The sequence below is a fragment of the Pseudorca crassidens genome, chromosome 3, assembly GCF_039906515.1.
Source record: "Pseudorca crassidens isolate mPseCra1 chromosome 3, mPseCra1.hap1, whole genome shotgun sequence".
Lineage (NCBI taxonomy): Eukaryota > Metazoa > Chordata > Mammalia > Artiodactyla > Delphinidae > Pseudorca > Pseudorca crassidens.
This window is the reverse complement of record NC_090298.1, coordinates 87,579,700-87,597,583: the sequence shown is the minus strand read 5'-3', so window position 1 is coordinate 87,597,583 and position 17,884 is coordinate 87,579,700. Positions and strand designations below refer to the sequence as shown.

The 17,884-nt window shown below is 38.6% G+C and overlaps 1 protein-coding gene across 2 annotated transcripts in view; it reads left to right on the top strand.

Moving 5' to 3' along the window:
• The window catches only part of EFNA5 (ephrin A5), a 281,403-nt gene that overhangs the window by 229,674 nt on the left and 33,845 nt on the right, over window positions 1-17,884 (top strand). For both annotated transcript variants that reach the window (XM_067731390.1, XM_067731389.1), the window contains exon 2: window positions 2,564-2,856. In XM_067731390.1, the coding sequence (XP_067587491.1) occupies window positions 2,564-2,856 (293 nt within the window). The remainder of the gene's footprint in view (window positions 1-2,563; window positions 2,857-17,884) is intronic.

Below are 17,884 nucleotides of genomic sequence, written 5' to 3'. Positions count from 1 at the left end.
GGGTCCAGACAGTGGCAGTTTTCTTAATTTTCACTTTTAAGCAGTGTCCAGTGCCAGCAGAAGCTAAGATGAGTGACACTTAGGGAAAGGAAAAACGTCCCCCTTGAATGTCTTTAAAATCTATAATAATAATATAATAATATAAAGTGCATCTGGGCATTGCCTTCTGCGGCAGTTCTTGTCTGGCTCTCAGCCAGAACTGTCAGCCTACTCTGAGTGCTGATGATTCACATCCCAGCACCCTTTTATCTGAACGTTGCAGTGTCTTTTCTTTGTACTTTGGCAGTGATGTTACCTTGATGTGCAAAAACCTTTTAAAAGCAACACAGGCTTTCCTTGTATCTTGACAAATCGTTGTCTGCCAGTAATGAAGAAAAAGAAAACCTGGTTTCGTCATCACTGTAGATATAAAGAAATAAATACTTCTGAGGGTTTTCTTGTTTTTAAAAATGGTTATGTATTTTGAGATCCTCTAACCGAGAAGTGATCTGATCATCTTTCCTTATTTCTCTTGCATAAATCAACATGCTGCTTTTCCAAAGCACAGAGCAAGTGGAATTTCTGGGGATCATTTGATATTTGAGGATGGACAGAATTTAGGATTCTTATATGATTTCCTTTCTTCTGGGATTTTTAAAAAGGGAAACCTGGGGATTATTTTTATTTCTGTTGTATGCTCTTACTGCCATTGTTTAAAAAGTAATACTTTGTTACTTACCCATTTTAATATATCCTGTTAATAGTAACAGTGCTTTATATTCACGTGTGCTTTTCATACATTTCCTCACCTGAGGCTTGAAGCAGCTGTGTGAGGTCAGCAAGGAAGATTCTCATTATCATTCTACTTAACATGTGAGGAAACTGAGGCTCAGGATGGCTTACAACTCTCCTACTCAACCAGCAGCAGATCTAGTTCTACTCACTCAAAATAAGTAGCTCTTCCACTTTTACCACGGTGTATTTCAGAAGGGAATCTCGACTTTGTCAATGAATATTTAGGATCCAGAGCAAAGGTAGTATTCACAACAACCTGTCAGAGGTCCTTGTTATATGTGGGTGCTGCATTTGAAGGAGAACACTGGGAAACTAGAAGATGTGAAGAGGGTCAAAATAGTAGTATGATGAGGAGTCTGGAAACTATACCAGAAATAACCAAAGGAATCAGGATTTTCAAGTCTGGAGAAAGGAGGATACAGAGAGAGATACAGCTGACATCTCCGAATGTTTTATGTACTACCTGATGGAAGAGGAATTAGATTTGCTCTTTGTAATTTCAGGCAGCAGAAGTAGGATCACTGGATGGAAATTACACAGAAGTGGATTTATGCTCAATATAAGAAGAAACTTGCTAACATTTAGAGATGTCCAAAGATAGAATAGACTAGCTCACCGTCACTGGGAAGTGTTCTCCCTGAGACTGTCTGACTTGAAGATTTTATGACTTTATGGGCATTGTATTTCAGCAGTGACATAGTTTTGTGATGACCCTCCTAAGGGTTCGGAGAAGAATTTCCTCACCAGCTAAAAACAAAGGGGTTTGGTAGGCTTTTCCACTCTGATTTTAGAAAGTTGTGTACGTAACAATTCCTGTTTCACACACCACTGGGTCCTGGGAAAAACTGTTCAGTTGATGGGGAAAGGCACATTAGTTAAAACAAATAAGCAAAACTTTGTTAAGATAAGAATTGAAGCAGACACTGTGATGTGGGCAGTGGTGTGTTTGTGTGCACACATTTTAACTCTTTCAGGATGAAGTGGCCGTGGTTTTGCTGTTTTCATCTGACTTCTTAACTTTCTCTACTCCTCAGTCCAGCCCTAGAACACAACCTATGAAAGTGAAAGAAATGGGCAGAAAAGTCATTCGACCTAGATGGTTTCAATTTAATAGGGAAAGGGCGAGGGCATCAAAACAGAGATTGGCTAAAACGAGTTTGTGACAAAAGCAGATTTACTAAGGGAAACACCTAACTAGGATCCTCAGTCTTGGTTCCAGGTCTGGCTCAGTGGCTCATTGCTTCATCATTATGCCTTCGGGTTTTATTTTCCTCTAAAGTGGAAGTGTTGTTCTAGGAATTTTCTTTTCAACTTTTAAATTCTATGATTCTAATTCTCTCAATTTTATCACTCTAATTGTCCACAGTTGCATAGGAAATTAAGAATGGTCTCAGTTATAACAAAAACAATTCATCTATTCTTTAAATTTCTTACTCATTTATTCAAAAACATTTATTAAATGAAACACTATTTTAGAAATATGAAAACTCTGATTTTAACAATGGAAGGAAAACAGCAAATCGGTACCTTTAATACTTAAAATGAAAGTGAAGCGCTCCATTGGTAGGGTACTTTGAAACAACGGTAATAGGATTCCTCTGTAAAATGGCATGCAGTTATTTAGATTTGGAACAGCAACAATTCAAACCATGCCTCAAATCGTACGGCGCCAAATAAAAACTCACTATAATAAATCTTTAGCCTGAGCGTTATTAATGGGTTCAACCACTGATTCCAAGCAGGAAGCCCTTCCTCTATGAATAATCCTATCTTTTTCTTCTTCCGACAGATTTCAGAGGGGTGACTACCACATTGACGTCTGTATCAATGACTACCTGGATGTGTTCTGCCCTCACTATGAGGACTCAGTCCCAGAAGATAAGACTGAGCGTTATGTCCTCTACATGGTGAACTTTGATGGCTACAGTGCCTGCGACCATACTTCCAAAGGGTTCAAGAGATGGGAATGTAACCGGCCTCACTCTCCAAATGGACCACTGAAGTTCTCTGAAAAATTCCAGCTCTTCACACCCTTTTCCCTAGGATTTGAATTCAGACCAGGCCGGGAATATTTCTACATCTGTGAGTATACAGAGATTTATCATGTTGTAGGGCAGCTGCAAGAACCCAGACTGATTTTTTAGCCGTGCTTCAGAGAACTGCGGAGTGCTGGACTCTGCATTATAGATGTCTCCTTGTACATGCATACATCAGGATCCCTAGATACATTAGCTGGGAATTGAGAGCACAAATTAGATTAAACACACAGCGCCTCTCCCCCTATGAAATCGCGTGTCAGCCTGTTCAGTGAACCACTGCTGACTTGTATTTCTTTTAAATGAAAATTGCTACCAAAGCTCAGGAAAAGAAAAAGAGATTCCTGAAAAAAGAATTAAAGGAAATAATTAAATTTACATAGCTTGGAGTCATTGGATTTCTCATTCAGGTGTCAGCAATATCCTTTCAATCATCCACATTTTCAGTTGGAGAAAGCCAAAACTCCTGCAAATGTCAGCAAGCTGATGATAAATACTCTCTTTGCACCAAGGAGAAAAGACAATTATTAAGAGCAGCTGTGTCTTTAAACAGGCAAGAGTGTGAAGAAGTATCTTGGTTTTTTCTCCATCTTACACACCATCACTTCTTCAGGCATCATACTGGTCATGTATCCTAGGTAAATGCTTCTCAAACTTCACTGTGCACAGGTCACCTGGGGATCTTGTTATAATGCAGATTCTGATTCAGGGGGCCTGGGGTGGGGCCCGAGATGTGGTATTTGGAAAGCTCCCCGGTGATGCCACTGCTGCTGGTCTATGGACCACACTTGAGTTAGCAGGGTTATAGGAAATACCTAATTTAGGCAGCTTGCTGTGTATCTGGACTTGCCTTTAACTAGTATCAGATAGTTAAGCTATCTGGCCTTTCCTACGTGTTTTGACTGTCAGCTGAAGGAGTTAAATGTTAAAAGTACTTTGTTCAAAAGTACATTTACTAAAAAAAAAAAAAAAAAAAAAAAGTACATTTACTGACCAGCTTATCATGGCTCAGAAATTTGGGGGATGCAAAATGAAAAAACACTCCCTGTCCTCAAGGAGTGACTGTCTAGTGGGGAGCAGACATTTAAGTAGGCAGTGAAAGTGGAAATAGACAGTTGCTGAATGCCGCTGAGTGCAGGGAGCCGTGGGAACGTAGGGGAGGTTGGACCTCACCTGCTTGGAAGAATCAGGAAGCGCAGAGCCTCCCAGGGTGCTGGGCTGCTTGCTCGTCGCCTGCCAGGCAAACGAGATAAAGAGCGTTCCTGGTTTTCTGATTCATTTCTTCAATCCCAGTGTCCTCCCCTACCTCTCCTCACCCACATGTTTTAAGTCTACAAGGATTTCTAGCTCCTCTTCTTCTACAGAAAACAGAGTTTTCTAATAAGCCGGATTTCCCCATCACAAGGGCACTCTCACTTATATTGGAATTGAATTTAGAAAGGAAATTGAACAGCACCCGTTTTATTATTTCAGTACATATTTCAGTCGTTAGTCATGAAAAAACGTGTAAAAGTCTTGATAGTATCTCACGTTCGATCCATAAAATAAGAAAAGGAATATTGAGTCCCGTGGATGGGGGAAACACTAGCATACAGTGAATTCACATGTTCTCAGGCAGCAGGCTCTTGCCTTTTGCTGATTTTTACTTTGTCAAAGAATCTCATTCAGCAGAGGAGAAAAAGGAAAAAGGAAGACTTCAGCTGTGAGACAGAGACTCATTAATTGCCTAAGTCTAAAATATCATACTGATGTAAGAGGAAATTATTGCCAGTTTCAAAATTTTCACATGGTTTCTCAGATTAAAAAACAGCAACAAAAGCAAAACGCAAAAATGAATAGAGGGCACTAAGATGGGAAACACACTCACCAGCTAACTAGTTGATTGCATGATTATTAGAAATTATAGAATCCATTGAGGTTCATAAGCAAGATGTTATTATTCAAATACACCCATAGTGCTTATGACTGGTTTTTCCTCATTTGTGGTTAAATTCAATATTTCACTAAAAATCATTATGTGTCTTCTGTAACATTCATTTAACGGAGTCATTTAACTGTCAAGGGCTCCTGTCAAAGTAATTGTTCAAAATGCTTCAAAATACCAAGAGCTTTTTGCTGTTCAGCTGAGTTTAACCTGAATTACTTCTTTTAATGAAAAGTAAAATAGCACAAAATTAGCAGCAAAAAGATGTTCATTTACAAGAAGCGCAGTGGCCTGGTCATCAGTTAAATTGAATTTTCAATCATGTTTTAAAACCATAAGAGCATCCTTCCCTGTCTTTTTAGTAGGGAAAGGGTTTCCTCTCTTCCTTTCACTGCTGAGAGTGGACACCTTACAGACATTTCAGATACTGTGGTCATAATTAAACTAAAGGATTCTTAGGGGAGAATTGGCCCTCAGTTGAATTTTCCTCTTTCCTAATGTGCGTGGAATGAACAAGATGATTGGGAAATAGCTCTTTTCGCACTCATTACATTACATGGAGCCCTACTGCTGATCTCAGGAGCCAGCCTGACTGCCCACTTGTCAGTTTTATAAAATGTCCTTACTAGGCCAGGGGTATATTTCAGCTCCTCAAGGCCTTAAAATCTCTTGCAAGTTTTCCAAGAGAAAAATGAAAGCTATAGCCTTTTGACGGTCCTGCTTCAAGGTGCCGGAGGAAGGCTTAAGCTCAGGGGTGACTGCAGAGGACCGAAAGTCAGATACAAGCTTGAATTGGGGGGGAAGGGAAGAGGAATAGTTCATAACAGGAAGTCCACCTCATCACTTAGACTCAGGACACAAATCGGAGTGTTCTTATCAAGTTCTGCTTTATCTTCAACGAGCTTTATTTCCTTCTTAATTTCTCCAAGTTATACAAAATTAAGAAAATACAGTAGTTGGAAATATCTCATGAAGTTTCCTGTTTACATTAAAAATAAAATACCATTCACGATTCTATATCCTTTATTTGTCTCAAGAACGACTCTATGCCATGTCTTCCTTTCCTTGGGAACAGGCAGTGTACTAAGTTGTTGGAATCGCCGATTATCGGTCAGGCAGACTGAGCCCATCCTCTCAATCTGACAGATACTGTTTTTAATCTACAGGAGTTATTTTGGTAAGAGATTGGCATACTAAAATAACTAGAGAAGGTCGGTGGTTTTTCTACCAGTGATAGATTTGCAGAACTGCCCGTCAATAGATTATGGCAATAGTCATTTATATAGACTTCCTAAGGCAAAGAGTTATTTTAGAAACTTCAAAAATGCTCATTTTAGAAATGATTCTCATAAACATTAACCTAAAGAGGACATGTGTGAAAGAAGTTTTGTGTCGTTATTTTTAAATCAGAAGAGGCAAAGGGGAATAAAAAAGGGCGCCATAAGTTATGTTTGTAAGTTAGTACAACTGCTGATTTTGAATGTCCTCTTCTGTAAAGTAAGGAAAACTGAGCCCTGGGCCCTTCTCTTGACCTAACGAGGTATATGATTTTGGATAAATCATCTAATCTCTCTGGGTTTCTATTTCCACATCTGTAAAATAATGAGGTTGCAATAGATGATTTCAAACTTTCTTGGAGCTTTAATATATTTTATCATAGGGTCCGTACACTAGGGTAGAGTTAACATCTGTAAAATGGCCCAGCCCAAAGCCTTACTTAGTAGATGTTCAATAAATGCCAGTTAAAGGGATATTTTTAAGGAAAATGGAGAGTGGAGCAGCATATTAGAATTATTGAACTAGTTCTACGTTGGCCACCTGATCCACGCCACCATCCTCCATTGTCTTGACTAGCGCGCCAGGCTCCTATCTGTTTCCCCTCCTCACGTCACTGCTCTGTCAAAGCCCTCCAGAGATTTCTTGTCTCACCAAGACAAAATCCAGAGTCTCTAACCTGGCAAACAAGGTCCTCTGAGACAAGTCCTCTTCTCCTCCCCACCCTCGGTCTCTTGGACTTTTCCTCCTACCATCTCTGCCTATTGTCTCTATTCCGGCCACCCTGTCCTCCTTGTTCACCATACCTGCCCAGTGCCCCCTGACATCAAGGCCTTGGTTCTTTATCTTCTCTCTGCCTGAGGTTCTCATTGGCCCAGGTATTCACATCCCTTGCTCTCACTTGCTTTAGGTTGGGCCAAAAAAAAGTCTTTATCTGAGAGGCTCTTCTGACCTCCCTATATAAAGATAATATCCGTACCATTCTCTACACTCTTAACTCTGCTTTATTTTCGCTCAAGCAGTTAATCACATTATATATTTATCGTGGTTTGTTCATGGCTGTTTCTGCTCTATGCCCTCCATCATATTGTTTGGCATGTAGTAGATGATCAATAAATAAGGCTCACTAGTGTTTATGTGGCACTCACTCTGTTCCAGGCACTGTTCTAAATACCCTACTGTTCTCAAAACAGCACTGTGAGGTACTGTTCTTATTTCCCATTTCACAGGTGGAGAAACTGAGGCACAGAAAAGTTAGGTAACTTGAAAAAAGTTCACACAAACAAGAAGTATGTAGCTAGTCTGAGAAGAAATTAAGTGAGTAAACAACTAAAAGGAAGTGAAGAGAGAAGGTCCTAGGTCTTATATGCTTAAAAAGAAACAATATATTTTGTATTAAAAAAGATTAGAAATTATTAGCCCTACTGTTTAGAGAATATTACTTTATAAACTCTACTGGAACCCCAAATCAGGTAGTGCAAGATACATTTTAAACACATTTTTACATTTTCAGCTCTCCAAAGGATACTCTTCCATCTCAGCTGTATCTTCCCAGTTGGTTGACCTTTTTAATACAATAACTTCAGAAAAGTTGTACTTTCAAAGAAATTCTTCTTAAATCCACTGAATATTCAGCATCCAGACTAAATTATGATTGCACACTCGATTCAGGAAACGAGTGATTTTTAATGAGAGACCTACAATAAGGAAGATAGATGTCATTTTCTTAAAATGATACTAAAAAGGCAGAGAATTCTTCTAGCGTTTGCCACATCTAAGGTTTAGCAGATCTCCTTCAAAAGAAGATACTTGGAATAAAGATAGTTTACAGTCATAGTGCTCAGATGGAATCCAGGAGTTTCTCGGAGATTATTAGGGAATACTCTTCCTAAGCTTATTGGCAAGTAAACTTGAATACCCATGATGCTTTAGTTTTACTCCTTCATAATTGACATGGTGATGTAAGTATGGAGCTGGAAAATGTCCATTTCCTTGAAGTTAGAATCCTAAAAAATCTCATCAATGAAAACTTTCAAGGAGCTGAAGCTTTCTGCTCCAGTCTTTTTGGTATACGTATTTTTTTAAATTAGAAAATCATGAGGACAGTTTATGTTTCTGTGGGCATCATTCTTCAGTGCATACTTGAATGTATGTGGTTAACTGCTAATTCTCTGCTTTGTGTACTTTAATTAAAATTTATAGTCTTAAACTGTGAAGTAATTTTAATATCTACTACACAGTTTTTTAAAACTGACAAAATAAGAAACCTAATTCTGAAGAGATATCTTATTGAAATGATCAAGATCAGCTTCAGAAACCATTTGATTGTATAAGATGGTTACTGAGCATCCTTTAAGAAGTGTAAGAATATTCAGTAAATCCGGAGAATACTAATATAAAGAAAGTGCTTCACTTGCCAACGGGATATGTTCCAAAAGCTTATTTACAGGTGAGTTGTTTGGAACTTAGAGTGCAGTTTCTCACACAAGTGTTTCTAAAATCAGGCAAGCTCTCTATAATGTGGAAAATCTGCTTAACCATAATGTTGATTTAAAACTGTATATTTTGGGCTTCCCTGGTGGCGCAGTGGTTGAGAATCTGCCTGCTAATGCAGGGGACACGGGTTCAAGCCCTGGTCTGGGAAGATCCCACATGCTGCAGAGCAACTAGGCCCGTGAGCCACAACTACTGAGCCTGTGCATCCGGAGCCTGTGCTCCACAACGAGAGAGGCCGCGATAGTGAGAGGCTCGCGCACGGCGATGAAGAGTGGCCCCTGCTTGCCACAACTAGAGAAAGCCCTCGCACAGAAATGAAGACCCAACACAGCCAAAAATAAATAAGTAAATAAATAAAAAGCCAAGCATTTGAAGCCCTTTTAAAAAAAAAAACAGTATATTTTAAGTGAAAAAATTAGTAGAAAACAGCACATAGAAGAATTGTTCAGTATTTGTTGAATGAATAAATACTGTAATAGTAAACCAAATAGAAAAAGCAATTAAAATTTTTCTTAGATGATACTGTTTGAGACAAGCAGATATATTAGAAGCATTAGGTTTTGCTGCACCCACTGCAGCAGTTCCCTAGTTTCTTAGTAACATTTTTTGATCATATGCTGGGGATTATATCAAAGAAGAGTGGGATACATTGTATCAAAGGAGAGAGTGGATCATGGTTTAAAAAAAAAAAAAAAAAGGCACAGACTCTGGTGAAAGCACCTTTGGGTTCAAATCCCTCATCTATACTCTTAATAGCTATGTGATTTTGGGTAACTTAACCTCACCAAGCCTCATTTTCTTCATCTGTAAAATGGGTATATAATAATAGTTTATTATCACAATCTTTCTTATTTCCAAGGCTCAATTAAAGAAATATTTTTAAAGGACCAATTGACTACCAAAAAGATAACTTCAATAATCGACATCCCCCAAATTTTGCACCCTTTGAAGTTAAGGCAACTTGAATAGCCCTGATTGATATTTTAGTTTAGTAAAAGAGATCCTAATAAATGCCTCATAAAAATTCACGTTTTGGGCTTCCGTGGTGGCGCAGTGGTTGACAGTCCGCCTGCCGATGCAGGGGACACGGGTTCATGCTCCGGTCCGGGAAGATCCCACATGTCGCGGAGCGGCTGGGCCCCTGAGCCATGGCCGCTGAGCCTGCGCGTCCGGAGCCTGTGCTCCGCAACGGGAGAGGCCTGCGTACCGCAAAAAAAAAAAAAAAAAAAAATTCACGTTTTAAGCCCGTGCCCTATACTGTGAAGGAATATTATGCCAGTTTTACATATGCCTAAGGAAGTCTTCATCCCCCTTTAGATGTCTGGTTTTTCAGCAGCTTACTTTAGTAATCTACATTAAGAATTAGTTTGGTCTTGACAGTTCACATGAATCTGCCTTTTTTCTGAGTTGTTCTTATTGAAATAGAAGAGTGTCAAAACAGCAGATTTATCAAAGCAGGAGGTAATCTTTTTCATCTTTCATAGTCTTTTACTCTTGCAGGGGAGGTGACCTGTAAGTACAATATACTTTATTAAAATGAACAACTCAATATTTGCTTCAATGTGTGTGTGCATTTTGCTTTTATTATCGAAAAATGTTTTTGATTACTGGAGTCTTATTTTAGCATTAAAGGTTCTAGCGCATACTTCAGCTGAGATTCAAGGGGCTTATAACTGAAATTTCCAGGACTGTGGTCAAATACTAATTCACCTCCTGCATTTTTTTGGTATGTAGAGTCAGAGCATGGTACTGAGTGATGCATATTTATATTAACAGAGAAGGGAGCTGAAGGGCAGTGTTAGGAAATTGACAAATTTTAATATTTTCTAAAGTGGAAAAGAATGAATATGTCACAGACATCAAATAGTAATTGCTCAGATACAGAGTATATCTTAATTGCCAAAATTTAGGGTTTTTCTTAAGTTTTAAAAATTTTTAACAAACAATGAAACAGATTTTCTCTACTTAGACACTAGATGTTTGTCTGGGATTATATCAGATTTCTGTCTGAAAATAGTCATTCTATTCCCTTCATATACTTCCAGTGAACTTCCATATACTTTAGTGAACCTGCAAGAATGCACCTTTTTATTTAAAGAATGAGTTTAGAGAATTGTGTCTGTTTCAGGTTGTCCATTGCCATCTTTTAGGAAAGCTTGAATGGATTTCAAGGGCTCTTAAATGAAGGTTAAATAAAGACATAAAAGAGAATATTTAGAGACTTCAGGATATTTTTCTGTGTTAACTGTAGGTTTTTCTTATGAAAATGGTTGTTTATTGCCAGGTACCTTGTTAACCTTCTGAACGGGAAGGCCGGGCGTCAGCTCAGACACGGCTAGAGCACAGACGCTTCACCTGGTGTGTTTCACAGTCTGAGTGAAATCAAAGGTGGAGGAGGCATACTGCAAAAAAAAAAAAAAAAAAAAAAAGGTGGATGAGGCAATTAATAGGAACAAAGGATATTTTAAAACACTTTATTATTTTAAAAATTTTGAGCAGTATCATTTGATCAAGTAGGGAGAATTTTAAAAAGAAATGCATGCCCTATTAAATGACTAAAGGATGAGATACTGTTAAAAACAATCAGAGAAATGAATGCTGGGTTTGTGAAAAAGGAAACTGGGGCAAACATCACTGCTTAATAGATTTTGACTTTGGGACTGTTCTTAAAGTTTGCAAAGGGAGCCTTAAAACCTACTGAATAATTGGGGCTTACTGGCAATTCATGGTATCAGCCATAAGAAACAGAAGACTCAAGAATTCTTCCCTTTGCTCGAATTTTTCAAAGGCTGCGACAGACACTCAGATAAGAAGTTCAAAAACAAAATAATTTCTGTGTTCCTTTTAAGAGTTTAAAATGCTACATTACAAGATTGAGGGAACAGTAGAGTTCTGACCTCCTTAGGGGGAGGAAGGAAGTATGTCACCTTTTGCTTCCTTTTACCCCACTGAGACTAAATGCTGATGTGGAAACAAATGAAAGGACTGTTCTTTTTTAATCCCTAAATGTCAGAAGTGGCCGCATCCCTGAGAGAAAAAACGCACCTGATTAATTGTGTAATTTCACAGGGAAGCGGTAATTCTCAGCCTTATAAACAAGTAATGTACTAATTTAACTGCAAGCAGTTTAATGAGCTGCTGTATCATGTGTATGTGTAGTGTTACATAGAGCAGATGCCAGGAGAAATGGAAGTAACATGCCAGTGACACTTGGAATAACAGTGTTTATACTCCATTGACTTTGGGTTGTCAGCGTGGGATTCTGTTTCCCTTAGTAACTTATTAAGGCAACTGTACTCCAGTGTGATGATGTCTAAGTGTCATTTTTTGTAAATTAACACAAGCATGCACTCATGAAATGCAGTCAGTCTTCAGAAAAAAATAGTATTTCCTCATATAGATGACCAAAATATTATCCATGAAGCATGCACGCAGAGTGAAAGGTGACTCTGTCAACATTGTGCATGCTGGAAGAACAGTATTTTGGCCTTTTGTGAGAAGAAATACTGTTTCTACAGATTTTCCCACTCATCTATTCGTGCTCTATTTTAACAGAACGGTCGTGTAACTCTCAGTTTGAAAGTTGTCAGACAGCCTCACAGCAGGCTTATATTATCTACAGAGTTCTTTATGAGGAAATATAAATCACCACAAATGAGACTTTTCACAGCCAGAGATATGTAGAAATTTGTGTCAGTGCTTTGCTGGCTTGCTAAAAAATATCTCTAGGCTCCAAGCGCTCTCACAACTCATCCCCGCTCCCTACCCTTTTGGGAAGCAATTCTCAAAGCTTGAGATTTATGGTCCAGAGGGCTGATAGTGGCTATAAAGTTTTCTATTTTCTCTTTTCTTTAATATTAATGCAGAGAACGAGACGTTATCATTCATTATTTTAGTTCATGAGTATCCTGTGGGCTTGAAATATGGTTTCTGGGGATATGGCTTACCTCTGTTTAATGGGGGAAATATGTGGACTTTGGCAACAGGCTTCTTTTCCATCAAATATTTTTAGGCAGGTTGTAGAAAGTCCACGTTAGGAACAGAACTTTAATAGATGGGCTATATCCAGGTTTAGTTTTAAAATTTAAAGCTTTACAAAATATTAATTCATTCTGAGCCCCAAAAGTAAAATATCATGAATTGGAGAATAGCCAGCCAGTCTATTATTGTTAGAAATTGGAATTACAATATCTTTTTCATTTTACTATTTTCAGAGATGTGCAATATTTCCAACTAGTTGCATCTACATTCATGTTAGGTAAGTTTTAGTTTATAGTTAGCACTCCCATTTATAGCCAGATCTTTAAAAACAATGTCTCTGAGTCATTAAGAAAGAATATACATTGTTTTTAATTTGAACCTGCCCAAATTTTAGTAGCTCCAATATCTGGATTCTAATGTAAACTGTCTTTTTCAGACTTTTTTTTTTAAATAAATTTATTTATTTATTTATGGCTGCCTTGGGTCTTCGTTGCTGCGTGCAGGCTTTCTCTAGTTACGGCGAGCAGGGGCCACTCTTCGCTGTAGTATGCAGGTTTCTCATGGAGATGGCCTCTTCTGTTGCGGAGCACGGGCTCTAGGCATGCGGGCTTCAGTAGTTGTGGCTCACGGGCTTTAGAGCACAGGCTCAGCAGTTGTGGCCACGGGCTCAGTTGCTCCGCGGCATGTGGGATCCTCCCGGACCAGGGCTCAAACCCGTGTCCCCTGCATTGGCAGGCGGATTCCTAACCACTGCACCGCCAGGGAAGCCTTTTTTTTTTTTTTTTTGCCGTACGCGGGCTTCTCACTGTCGCGGCCTCTCCCGTTGCGCAGGCTCAGCGGCCATGGCTCATGGGCCCAGCCGCTCTGCAGCATGTGGGATCTTCCCGGACCGGGGCACAAACCCGTGTCCCCTGCATCGGCAGGTGGACTCTCAACCACTGCTCCACCAGGGAAGCCCCAGACTTATTTTTAACAAAAGTTTCTCAAAGTCAGTTTTCTCCCTAAGTACATTATCACAGGCTCTGACTAAAATCTGAATTGATGAAGTTTCCCTGTATGTTTTGCTTTAACCATTTCAATGGGTCCTCAACCTTGAATTCAGAACTTCTTGCTCTATTGTAGGCCTCATTTTTAAGGAATAAATCTAAACAAGGAGAGTAAAAATAGACGCCAAATATATGACAGGTGATTTTTGTTTTTTGTTTTTTTTACTTTTAATAGATTGCTTAAAGGTCTTGCTATATACACCAGGGGCAGGGGCAGTTCAGTTCGGTCAATTTTGAGACCACATAATGAATATTGTAATGATTTAAATAAAGGTCAGTTCAGAGATTTTGGGGGGTTTTTTCCCATAAAAAAAAGAAGATTGTGTCGAGAGGAAGACAGTAAAGATGTGAAGTGCTGATTTGACAGGCAAGGTGGAATTCAGGTCTCAGGGCTTAAGATACTGTCCTAACTTTAGTGACCCACCTGCATAGGGGAGTAAAAAAGCATCCTTTTGCTAAAGGCTTACTCATACATTGCCTGAAAACTACTCCCCTAACAATAATGCTCCCCGTGATCATCATAATGATGTGATTTAGCATTTATTGTAAGTTTACTATGTGCCAGGCACTGTATCAAACGCTCTACTTGTTTTAACTCATTGAATTCTCATCTGTGAGGTGGGTACTATTATTATCCCCATTGTGTAGATGAGGAAACTGAGGCTGAGAGCGGTTAAGTGACTTGCCTGAGATCATGTAGTTTGCAGTGGAGTCAGGATGTGAACCCATGCAGTTTGACTCCAAGTCTAAACTTGTTATTCACATATATCATAATAAATATTTTTTATAATAAATATTTTAAAAGAAGTTAAAAGGAGAGAGATTTGAAGCATCCTTGGCAAGTGATTAGGTAAGTCCTACCTACACCCTGGAACTCAAGGCAGACCCAGCTCTAAAAATGGCTAATGTGATGTATAGAGGGATGTTTCATGTCAACCTATACCTGAGACTCACATACTAGGATGTTTATGGATTTTTAAAGCAAAGTAGAGCACTACTGAATGGTTTGTGGGGTCAGAACATGATGACATAATAAAATGTGTCACTCACTCTCCCTGCTTCAGTTGGAATGAAGACATTTAATGATTAGCGAGACTATTGAAAGTCTATGTCTCTTTGGTACCCTGAGTCATTTTTCAGAGGTTTAAATTTGATGAACAGAATCAGTAGCACACTGTAGGCACTGGTGGATATTATGCAAAGCCTGGTGACTGTCTCAACGTCGCAGCTTGTTAACATGACAACGCTGGGGATTGCCTGTTGCCTTTGCACATCCTTAAGCAGCACAGCAGCTGCAATTACTGTTTCTATTATTATTAGTTGTACTTGCTGTTGCTGTCGTTGTTATTTAAAATCCACGAGTTTTTCACAGACTTGGTTATTACACATTTTTTTAAATTCAAGAAAAAGGAGTAGAGATTATACGAGAAGAAGAGCCACTTTGAGAACTTACAGCATTTGAAATCTTTAGAATGAGGTTCAGGAATCGTAGCAGCCGTGTGCAGCACCCAGATATTTTTTTTAACTTTTTATTTTGTATTGGAGTATAGTTGATTAACATTGTTGTGTTAGTTTCAGGTGTACAGCAAAGTGATTCAGTTATATACATGTATCTATTGTTTTTCAAATTCTTTTCCCAATTAGGTTGTTATAGAATATTGAGCAGCATTCCCTGTGCTATACAGTAGGTCATTGGTTATCCATTTTAAATATAGCAGTGAGTCTGGGATTGACAAGCACCCAGATTTCACACAGAAGGGGTCCTGGCTCTGATTCATGAGGGTGGTTGTCAGAGCTGGGGAGACTCCGGGCAGTCCTCCAGAGAACAGGCTTCGCACAGCGCATGGGGTTCCTTTCTAACCTGCCTCCCTCTCCGGATAAGGAAATCAGAACAGCAAGGACTGTGAGATCAATGACAAGACACGTCTGACTGGAATGGAAGGTATTCGGAAAATAAAACTGGATAGATTGAGCCAGACTGTTGAGGGCCATTACATCTGGTCTGAAGAATTAGGAACTTATCCAGCCGGCAATAGGGAGTAGTATGTTTCTGAAAGGGAAACTCATTTGGGCCTTATAACTACGTTGAAATAATTAGTTTAGGGCTAGATGCAGGCTGGCTATCTAATAAAAGCTAGCAGGTAGTGAACACTTATCCATCCCACCTATTTACATATGTTGTCTCATCCATACCTTATTTCAACTATGTGTTACACACTATTATTGTTCCCATTTTACAAGTGAGGGAGCCAAAGCACAGACTGGTCAAATAACTTGTCTAAAATCACACTGTCCATGTGTGGCGATGGCCAGAGTTGAGCATCCCAACTTCAGCGTTCATTCTCTTAGCTCTTTTCCCTGAACGGCAAGTAATGTTTGGAAGCTTATTCCATAAATACTACCGGTACTTATGAAAAAATTATTCTCATCTCAGAGATATAAATACCCTTTACTTGAATTTCCATTGTTTCTATATTGTCTTCAGCTTCGTTGCCATTGCTGCAGAGTTTTAGGGTGTTTTTTTTGCATAGGTTTTTATGATGTTTCTGTTAAGTGAAATTGCTAAATCAATAACATTTGCTGGATTATTAATCAAATAGCTGGATTTGTGGCCTTTTGATATGATGTGTTAGTTTATTAAAGTCCATTTTAGAAGATTAAAAGAAAAGTTATTTCCTAAAATATTTATATTAAAAATGCTATACAAATCCATTTGTTAAACTTTACTTGGGCTGTCAGTACTTGTATATCATTAAATTTGTAGAAAATCTACAGTGGCTATAGAAGGATATACTTCAGTATTATGTATTATTTTCTCATTAGTCAACCCTTCAGTTCTCACTGAGCTGTGTTTACCCATCAGGGCAATGTAGCAGACACCATAGGGCAACAATAGAAAGTACTCGATGTAATTTTTTTCCTCCGGGAGCTCATAGTCCAATATGAGAAAAATGTATCCATGAAAATGATAGCAAAAAAAGGAGTAAATCACAAGATAGACACTGTCCATAAAAAAAAAAAAGAAGAAGATTGCGTCGAGAGGATGACAGTAAAGATGTGAAGTGCTGATTTGACAGGCAAGGTGGAATTCAGGTCTCAGGGCTTAAGATACTGTCCTAACTTTAGTGACCCACCTGCATAGGGGGGGTAAAAATGCAGATTCTTGGAACCCTCTTCCAGAAAGTCTGACTCATTCAATTTTATTAGGTTGCAGTAGGGAATTTCATTTTTAACAAGCCCTCGAGAAATTTCCCCTGAAGGTGATTTCGTGCCACACTTTGGGAACATTGGCTTAAAGTGGGAGTAGATGGGTCTGAATTCAAGACATAGAATAAGTGGGTACTGGAGGATTTGAGTGAATGGAATAGCAGCATCAGTGTTGAGAAAAGGCAGAGTCTTTGTTATATGAATGTTTGTTTAAACCGGGGAACGCTGGTCAGAGAGAGACCATGCTAGTCCTAGTCTACGATAAAGACTAAGATAAACTAAGATTCTGGGAGTCAGCTCACTCACCAGGGTCATAACAGATTCTTCCTCTGCCTCACAAAGCAAACTGTCTCATTTGCTTCATCTGTAAATAAGATACAATTTCACCAGGCTGCTGCAAAGAAGAACTAGGTAACCCTTTGGAGGGTTTTGTATTTCTTATACAACTATAAAAATTTTTGTTATAAAATGAGTTCCTTTTACAAAGTGGTAGACTTTGTTAAATGAGGATAAGAATCAGAAAGCCACATAAAAATAGAGAGGAAACAGGCATGATATCAAGTGATAAGAAATATTCAGTTTGGACCAATAGTTTAGAAGGAAAATGTGTGCCTGGGGAGGAAGGAAAGAATAGTGAGTAGTTCCTGTAATATTCTATTTATATAACATGAGGTTTTTGGAAGGTACCTTAAAGAAGTGGGTACCTATTGTCTGTGACCTTTTGTGCTTGTCAGTTTATGTTTTCTTCTCCCTGATGTTTAGTTAGAGTCTGATGAAAAAGGACTATATCTAAATGGAGCCATGATTTGGTTTTGATTAAAGGTCAACAGTGATGTATATTTAATCACTATTTACTACTTATAGAGTTAGACAGCAATCATGTTTTTAACCATATAATATGTTCTGATTCTTAGAAAATAAGACCATTATTTAATAGGTTCCTTTTAAAAATACTATTAAGTGCAGAAAAATAGATGAAAATGAGGAGATCTGAGTCTTGAGTCCATCACTTATTAGGTGTGTTAATTTGGGCAGGAGGCTTCAAGCCATGCCTCAAGTTTTCCATATATAAATGAGTTAAAGTGCTAGTTTAATAAATGGTATTCTTAATATTGATATTTGAAGGGCAATTAGTTACTTTCCGA